We start from the raw sequence: 9787 nt of genomic DNA on the forward strand, positions 1-9787 counted from the left end.
ACACACACACACACACACACACACACACACACACGCACACACGCACCCTATTTAGGTGCTAAGATGACTAACTGGCAAGGTGCTAGCATGAGGAGGCCTTGTGTTTAGAACCCCAGCAAGTCTAGCTTCAGGCTCACCAAAAGAGCCTATTTCAAAAAAATAATATGGAGAGATTACAGAAGACACTCAAAGTTGGCCCGTGGCTTCTCGAGTGTGTGCATGTACGTGCATGCATATCAGGACAGTTGTACATACAGGTGCACACACATACTCACACAAAATACTATACACAGGACCAGAGATGGTAAAATCTTAAAGAAAAGCTAAGAATGAATGAATAACATCAGAGTCAGGTTTAAGGTGGCTTCTAAGAACAAGAGGCTGGCACTGAGCCCAAAGGCAGGAGAGGGTTCAGAAACTCCTTTAACTTCCATTTCTTTAGATTAGACAACAGATCTGTAGTAGTTAACCAGTCATTGGTTAGGGTTAGGGTTAGGGTTAGGGTTAGGGTTAGGGTTAGGGTTAGGGTTAGGGTTAGGGGTTAGGGGTTAGGGGTTAGGGGTTGGGGTTAGGGTTAGGGTTAGGGTTAGGGTTAGGGTTAGGGTTAGGGTTAGGGGTTAGGGTTAGGGTTAGGGTTAATTTATATTTTAAAATATAAATTACATTGTCTGTATCATTTTAGTGTCCCAAATCATACAATATCTCTTCAAATATCCTTTCCATCTAAATCATTGTGGAAATTGTTTCAGTAATTGAAATGAAACCATTTTCTCATACAGCGCTGCTTGGCTATTTTCAGGTATGTGTGATAGTCCATACCTTCTGGTTTCTGTACTGAGACCTGAATCCCAGTCATTTTAAATAATTTCAACTTTTAGAAAGCAGCCTAAAATGTGTTTTAATTGGGAAAAAATCATAAATGCCTTCAGTGATCTAGTTGCAGTGGAAGCAACATCTTTCCTCCCCTTTAAACAACTGTCTATCAGGAAAGAAAATTCGTCCTTCAGCCCCACTTTACCTGTTTATCGTTAATAGAGTGCTTTTCAATTTCTTTCTTCGCCTGCAGTAGTTTGTCCTAAAAGCAATACAGAAAAAATTATGTCTCTCTGCACTTGTTAAATAGAAAAGAAAAAGCAACATTTGAACAGACACTGCATTCTATAAATCAGAACCGTGGGCTTGAGGAAGAAAGAGGCAAAACACGGAAGAGCCCAGGTAAGCCACAGCAGGGTTTATTTAAGTCCATTGCAGAGAACAGGGAAGAGGAAGAAAGGAAGCTCAAATCCCTCTTAGCAGCATCCGTGGTGCTGGCCAGCCTGTCGATGCCGACAGACATTTTCACTCCCACCAGTGAGCAGGGACACAGCGTAGGCACACGACCGACCACAAATGCTCTAGAAAGGCATGCGGCTGACTCCACACCAGGAGGGGCTTTATTAGACAATCAGCAGTTTACTACTTTCAATACAACCTCCAGTAAAAATCAATCACTTCTTACAAAGAGGAGAAAGAAAAATCTACATCTGGCTACTTTCAAAAATACCCCTCAGACCTACAAACCTACCCAGGTCACGGCAAAGTTTTCCCATGTCCTCCATTGTGCTTCGCTTATTCTCATAAAAACAGCTGAGTTTACAGAACCTTAACTTTTCATAAATTTAAATAAAATTTGAGAACTGTAGAAGAACAAAGAGGGTCCCAGCATGCATGGCACCCTGAGTTCAATCCCTAGAAAGGCTAAAACCAAGCCTGGAGGAACCCAGGTATCTGGCAAGGACATCCTCTGCTACAGAGTTCCAGGCTAGCCCATGATACTCAAAACCTTGTCTCATAGAGGGGTGGGGGTGGCCAGTAGGTTCCTTCAAAGAACAAGTCGAATTTACAAACATGAATGCCCATGACAAAATAGTACAATGCTATGGAATGATGGGAAATGAATACAAAACTGCAATGAAAAGTTACATGAGAAACTAAAGAACATCTTCAGGCCAGAAAGCTCTCTGGATACTCCCTCCAACATGGCCCTGCATGAGTTCCTACCCACCAGCTGTGACGCCAGCCCAAACATGGCCCTGCAAGTTCCTGCCAGCTGTGACACCAGCCCCCCCCCCCTTAGTGTCAAATTCTAGCCCTGCTAAAAACTCAAAAGTGGCTTTTTCCTAAATCTGTGGTTCTGTTCATGTATGGTGACTTGAAAGTGTGTACAGGGCTGGTGAGATGGCTCAGTGGGTAAGAGCACCCGACTGCTCTTCCGAAGGTCCGGAGTTCAAATCCCAGCAACCACATGGTGGCTCACAACCATCTGTAACAAGATCTGGCGCCCTCTTCTGGAATGTCTGAAGACAGCTACAGTGTACTTACATATAATAAATAAATAAATCTTTAAAAAAAAAAAAAAAAAAAAAAAAAAAGAAAGTGTGTACAACCAAGCCATTATTTCTTTTAAAAACCATTTTCTTGCTCTTTAAGGAAATGATGGATATTTTAACCTAATTCTGAATCATTCTTGTTATGTATTTTCTCCAGAGATCCTTTCTAGCCTGTCTTCTCCACTAGCCCCTTTTCAACTAACCACTCTATGTAGACAATGAACCCCCCAAGCACATCTCATTTCTTTTTCTTCCCTGTCCCTGAATACAGGGTCTCACAAAAGTCAGGCTAGACTCTCCTTAGCTGTATAGCAGAGGATGACCTTGAACTTCTGATCCTTCTGCGTCCACCTCCCTAAGGCTAGGGTTCTCATGCACCTTCTTGGAGTACTATGTGGATTTGATTCATTCATCCTGAGTAAGTGCTGAGCCCACTGAGCACACCCCAATCCCCTCTTCTTTCATTTCATCACTCAACAGAATATCTGCTCCACAGCAAGCAAGGCCGACCTTTTGACCATGAAGCCAGCGTCTCTGCTCCAGACTTTGAAGAGGAACAAAGGGCATCTTCAGTCACAGCTTCATGCTCCGAAAGCAATTCTGCAAGACGGCAGACCCCAATACATAAAACAGACCCCTGATTGCTTACAACAGGAAAAACTACTTTGCTACACATACTGGAAAGGATGGAACTCTCCTGGGGCATGGGGACTCTACCAAAGATGCCTATCATGTCATCAGAAAATTACAGAGAAAAATGACAGAGAAGACACCTCGTTCACACATAGCTGTGAGCACCAAGACTGGTCTCTTGGACTTCCCACATTAGTGAGCTTGTCATGAGGAGTCTAGATTGCTTACCTCGTTTCGTGCAACCAGAGTTATAAATGCTCCTTGTTTGTAGCACTCAATAGCAATGCACTTCCCAATGCCACTGGAGCCTCCTGTGACCTACGAAGAACATCAGGAAGACCATCTTAGCACTTGTGATGTCTCCTCTGTACAGAGTCTTCTTGAAATATTTGTGTTGGGAGTAGTAAGGGTGTAGCTCAGTGCAGGCGCCTGCCTAGGATTCATGAGGCCTCAGGTTAGATCTCCAGTATTGCATAGCACTATGACATAATTCTGAGTTTTAAAAATTCCCCAGGAGCTTGTCTGCAGGGGATGAGGAGGTCAAGGTCGAAGTTATTCAATCTCACGGATAGTTTCATGGTACTGGCTACGACATGGGGCTCTGTCTCAGAAACAAAATGTCTCCAAGAACCACAACCTCGTCATACCAGATTTGTCACTTAGAATGCATTGTAAGCATCAAAGATTACACTCTCAGCAGAGCCTCCTAGCCTTGACCGTCCCCCCCCTCCTTCCCCAGTGCTGAGCTATAAACTGTTCATCTAAAATCGTTTCAGGTCACCAAAGGGAACGTGCCCTACAATTTTAGCTAAGAAATAATACATTAGTGCTGCTGACTACAAACACAAACGAATCTCATTTCCTTCCAGCACATCTATGTAAGTCTAGGTCTATGTGAAAACGTGTTAGAGAGTTAAGGATGTAGGTCAGCGGTAGAGCTCTCTTACCTAGCATAGGCAAGACCTTGGGCTTGATCTTAATGTGTGTGTGTGTGTGTGTGTGTGTGTGTAGAGGAGGGGGGGGAATGAGAATACGCTGTCAATGTAGAAAACTAAAAGGCTTCACAATACTGTATTTAAAGAGCTCCATCCAGGCCAGGCATAGTAGTGATGGCATACACCTTAATATTAGAACTCTGGAGGCAGAGGCAGGCTATCTGTCCAAATCCAAGTCATTCTGATTTATATAGTAAATTCCAAGCCAGCATGGCTATATAGTGAGACCCTGTATCAAAAACAAAAGCAAAACAAAAATCTCTCCTGTCAAAACCTAGCCATTTTCCAGTCAGACATTTCGATTATTTTGAATATTTCATTACTCTAAAGCCATGAAGAAAGAACATCTCCCACACTATAATGTTCATATCGCCATGAAACCCTCCAAACATAGATGTGTTTCTGTGTTCTTGAGAATACGTCACTTCCCTTTAGTCTCACCTTGGTTCTCATGGAGAGGTTTACTTGGTAGATCATTAACCAAATGTCTACTGAGGATGACTATAGAAGGATACCTGTTGCCTTGGCTGAATGTTATCTCTGTGGCTTCTGACATAAGGATATCTTACGGGCTGTTTTGGCTTATGAGCTTTTACTCTTCATAGTACTTGGCAGAGCCTCTAAAACATTTCCTCACATGCTTTACAATGCCGCCTTAAGCTGTTTAGCTTCCCTGTATCACACATCACCCCACACAGCTCCCCCACGCCCTATGGGAACCTTTCCTGAACACATCAGTCAGTCCTCCTGGTTGGTCACCATGTAGTCTGCACTCAATCTGGATATATTTTGGCTCCCTGGCTGAACTCAAGGTTCCTATAGACAAACACCAAGCCAGCCTGTCTCACTCAACACAGACCATACCAGCCCCTGCACAAGCAGGCACTAAATAAACACTTTCCTCAGTTTGCAGAATGTTCTATGTCATTTCCATGAAAACAAAACAAAACAAAACGTCAAAGCTTACAAATAGAAGTCTCCCTATTAATTATTGTTCAGTAAGTTGATGGAAGTAGGAATGAAGTTACTAAGACATCTTTTATGCTCTGATGTATTATGTAAACAAAAGCCAGGGGTTTCAGGAAAGCAAACAGTGCCACTTTCTCACAACAGGAGTGAGACCTGTTTTTCGGATCAAGGTGCATTCGAAAGGATCTAGCCAACGCAGCTAACCCTTGAGTGGCATATAAGAATACAGTTAGGCTAATTCTGGAATATGTTCTTCTGGATGCTATAAGAACTGTCACGGTTTTCCACAATGGCTGAGAAAACGTTAAACGGCTACTATATCTAAACAGAGGTCACGGAAGAGAACCATTTACTTTCCCTTCCTCTACCACTCCACTCCTTCTTACTGATCACCACAAATACCACTGAAATGATACTGGCTCTTTAACCACAGCATACAGCCCCTACTAAGGGCACCAGCAACTTTCCTGCTGCTAGGAGCGCTACTCTCAGTCACCCAGAAGGAGGAACACTGAAACAATCGTCTATTGGGGGAGAAGACCAGCAGAGCTTCGATGCTGTCATCAGACACAGGGCACCAGCATAGGTGAACTGCTCTAAATCACATTTTACTCTCTGGATATTAAAAAAGGCAGATAGGGACACCATATGAATAAGTCATGCTATGTTGTTTATACCAGTATACATACATACATGCATAGAGATAATTATTTTTTTATTGTATTAAAGCAGGATCCTGGGAGGGCTGGGAAGTTGAGTGTGTTGGGGTGCATTATGTAAAATTCCCAAAGAATCAATAAAAATATGTTGGGAAAAAGAATGTGTCTACTGAAACAGCCCTCACCTCCCCTGCAAGAGAGACGGGAACTAGGGAAATAAGAACAAGCACCAGCGTTAGTTGTGAGTACCTTGTAGATGTTGAATTGGTTTTCATTCTGATGTTGGCTCTCCTCCCTTGCCCCCACAGCTGAGCTACTCTAGACAAGTACAGGTTGATTCAGCTTTGTGTCTGTAGGTGCACCCATGCAGAGGCTAACAGTCAGTGTCTGGCATTTCGGTCACCCTGCACCTTAATTTTTGCAACAAGGCTTCTCCCTGACACTCATGTGTCTAGGCAAGCTGGCCAGCAAGCTCCAGCGATCCATAGGTTGTGGCCCCAGTGCTGAAGTTAGAGGCATAGGCCCAGTGAGCATGTTGGTGCTAGGGACCCTAACTCAGGACATGATGCAGTGCAAGCACTTTACCAACTGAACCATTTCCCCAGCCCGCAAGTTCAACTGCTTTAGTCACGATTTTGAAGGAGAAGTTTTCTTGTGGGTGTAAAACTTTAACAACTTGGCATGACCGTAAAATTTGGCTTTCTCTAATAACTCTTTCCACATCATGCATAGCAGCAGCTGGGAATAAACCAGTAATTTTACAAAAGACAAATTAATGGAAATACATGTTGTCATCTACAAATCCTTGTTTGGGATAAATCATACTAAGATAAATAACCACCCCAATCCTGTAACAACTCATTGGAAACTCACTTGGATGCACTCACGTAAGTCACCTAGGGGCACCAAGGAGAGGAGTGTTGCTGGTTTGGATACTAGCTGTTCTTATTCACAACTCTTCGCCTCAGTGTGCCCTCAGTTTTGGGGCTATATAGGACACCGATGAGAACTGCCAGCATTGAAGCTCTGAGCTGTGGGGCGGGGTGGAGGCATAGCCAAGCCTGCACACAGGAATGTGCGAGCTTCCGGACACTAACAAACCGAACCACTCACATCTCCTTCCGTCTCAAGCTTCTAACCAAGGTGGTTAGCTCATCCTGACGCCAAAAAGAGAGGAGTACAGTAATCAGCAGACCCTGGTTGAGTTCAGAGACAAGCCTGCTGGCCAAACCTGCCAGGCCACCCCTCAGGTGTATCACTTCCTAGAACCCTCTGGTGGCTCTTTGTCACTTTCATATGACACCCTACAGTCTCAGCTGCTTTGGCCAGCCCCAGAGGCCCAGACCCCTCCTTGCTGTGGGCTCCTTAGGATTCCCTGGCTGTGGCTACTCCCATCCGGATTTGTGCCCTTATCCTGCTAGTCACCCACTGCCGTGTCCTTGGCAAAGTTTCTCAGACTCTCGGTTGACTCATTGGGAAAACTGAAAATCCAAACAGTAGCAGACAGGGATGCTCCGGGGATCAGCGAGCAGCAGAGCTCCTGAGTCCTGGAAACTCGGCAGGCGCCTTCTCCACGACACTGCCCGATAGCCCGGCGCCTCGGAGGGCGGGTTCCTGAGGTCGGACAGGGCAGGGCAGTGCCGAGGCTAAAGCAGCAGGTAACCCGCCCCACTCAAACGTTCCTTTCCGGGACCGTGGTCTCGGTGGCCCAAGCCGGCCAAGCAGCCCTGGGCAAGCTCAGCAACAGGAGGCCACTCACCACTACGTGCGCGCCGGGCAGCGCGAGGGGCTTGGGGCTGATGAGCGGCGACACCATGTAGAGGAGCAGCACGAAGGCCACGAGGCCGGCGGCGGCCAGCAGCAACATCTCTGCCCGAGCGACTACTGGGAGATCACGTGCACCAGCAGCCGGGAGTGTTTGGGTTTGCGGGCGAGGGCGGGACAGCGACGAAGGGAAGAGGAGGAGCCTGGGCGGGGCGGTCTCCGCTGTCGGACTGGCTTCTGGGCCCGCGCCCTCTTCAGCTTCTGGCTGCAGCTGCGCAGCCTGTGCGTGCGTAGGCTCCGGATACTCAGCCTCCCCGTGGTCCCGCCCGCTAACGTCGTGGGCGGCTTGCAAACGGTGGCTTTAGGATCCACGGATTTTGTCCTGTGCCAAAGTCCTGCTATTCCACTTTGAAATCAGATTCCAGTTCGTGTATTTCTGGCACACTCAGAAAATGGTCGCCGCTCCCTTTCGCTTTGCTCCTTGACTTGGATTTCTGATAATTGAATTTTCATGAAAACTGTACATACACCCTGTTACCAAGGCAGATGCAAACGCGGGGTGCGGGGGAGCCACCGTTGCAGAGACTTAATTTCAACATCTGATCCACTGACTTAAAGTAGTTTTAGTTTAGTGTCTTTTGTCGCCCTACACAGCAACCCTGTAGTCACTAACAGTCACAGTTCATTTTCTCTTAAATGGTGCAGTTATAGGCAATCACAAAGCTCTCTGGACATGCCTATTCATACAAATGGAGTTCTAATAATATGTCCTTTGCAGTGCCTAGCTTCTTTGACTTAGCATACTTCTTCCATACTGTACCTATCAGTATTTAATTTCTTTTTATTGCAGGTAATATCCTAATGTAGGCTAGATTATTTTTTCACTTTTTGATCAAAACAATAACAAAAGCAAAGACAACAACAACAACAACAACAAAAACCAAAAAACTACTGGATCCAAAAGGAAGGGCTTTTGCTAGTAAGCCTGAAGTCCTGTGCTAGATCCCTCTGGCCCCACAGGCAGGTTGTCCTCTGACCTCCACTATTGGGGTCTGGCTTCACCATCACCATCACACTCACTGAATTAATTTATCCTAAGGTCATGTATGGCCAGCCTCTTTTAAACACTCCTATTAAACCTCCCCAAAGCAAAGAAAGAACCTACTTTCTGGATTAGGGTGATAAGTAGCTAACATTTAGCCTTTGGCCAAAGCTCACTTGAACAAAACAAACCTCCAACACTTGGAGGGTTCATTGGGGAGGTTCAGAGGTTTTCAACTCTATTTCTCAATATAGTTGGCTATCCATAGAGTATTATAATCTCACCAAAAATAGTCTGTGCTATTGTGTCACACTAAGGTATTAAATCCCAAATCTATGTACTTTCACATACAAGCTTTTGTGTGTGCATGCTTTGGCTCTGTCAATTGCTGGCCCTCAAGCCACTCTGCAACAGCATCTGAAGACCATTTTTTTAAGTAGTATCATAACTTTTCATTCAGCTATGTCAACTCTAGACTTTCCAATCCTCTACTCCAAAACTCTTTTCCTCAGGATTATTAAAACCTTTCTGGGCTGGTGAGATGGCTCAGTGGGTAAGAGCACCCGACCACTCTTCCGAAGGTCCAGAGTTCAAATCCCAGCAACCACATGGTGGCTCAGAACCATCTGTAACAAGATCTGACTCCCTCTTCTGGAGTGTCTGAAGACAGCTACAGTGTACTTACATATAATAAATAAATAAATAAATAAATAAATAAATAAATAAATAAATAAAAAATCTAAAAAAAAAAAATAGTGGGTTTTGGCTTTTTGGTAAAGAAATGTAGTTGTGTTTACAAACAGCAAAAGGAATTGATCTTTTTCTTTCATTGATCTGTGCCCAGTGTTAGTTAATAGATTTGAGGGAACACTTCCCAGGACTTGTAAAACTAGTTGGAAGTTGAAGGGCTCCCAAACCCTCTAGTTGAAGGGAAGTTTGTTGGATGAACTCCTAGCACTCTAGAAAAGCTGTCACACTCATGGTTATGTTTATCACAGGGAAAGGACACAGATCAGTCCACCAAGAAACAGTGCCCAGGGCAGGAAGGAGGGTTCAAACACAAAGCTACTGTTGTAGCCTTCTATAGAGTTGGCGTGATGCTTTTATAGGTTCTCTGAGACCTGAGTCCAAGGGGTATCTATGAGCCTAAAGTGGTATCATTCTGACAGATAACTTCGGTTATGTGATGATTAACTGGACTGGGTAGAGCTGGAATCTAGCATTGAGCCCCCGTCTTCTGACTCCTTTTTATTGCTGTTCTTTTCCAGGAAGAAGCTCTCATGCAGCTTTGGCAGGCCTAATACATAGCAATGTGCTTAGTGTTGTAGCCAAGGAATCTCACCTGCACTTCCATGT

At 44.9% G+C, this 9787-nt stretch overlaps 1 protein-coding gene across 1 annotated transcript in view; it reads right to left on the reverse strand.

Moving 5' to 3' along the window:
• Positions 1-7562, reverse strand: part of Kdsr (3-ketodihydrosphingosine reductase) — a 31911-nt gene extending 24349 nt beyond the window's left edge. The window contains exons 1-3 of the mRNA XM_021198375.1: positions 7385-7562; positions 3231-3320; positions 1019-1075 (exon numbers count right to left, since the gene is read on the reverse strand). Of these exons, the coding sequence (XP_021054034.1) occupies positions 1019-1075; positions 3231-3320; positions 7385-7492 (255 nt within the window). The 5' untranslated portion in view covers positions 7493-7562. The remainder of the gene's footprint in view (positions 1-1018; positions 1076-3230; positions 3321-7384) is intronic.
• Positions 7563-9787: the final 2225 nt, after the last annotated feature.

The sequence above is a fragment of the Mus pahari genome, chromosome 5 (assembly GCF_900095145.1).
Source record: "Mus pahari chromosome 5, PAHARI_EIJ_v1.1, whole genome shotgun sequence".
In the NCBI taxonomy this organism is placed as follows: domain Eukaryota; kingdom Metazoa; phylum Chordata; class Mammalia; order Rodentia; family Muridae; genus Mus; species Mus pahari.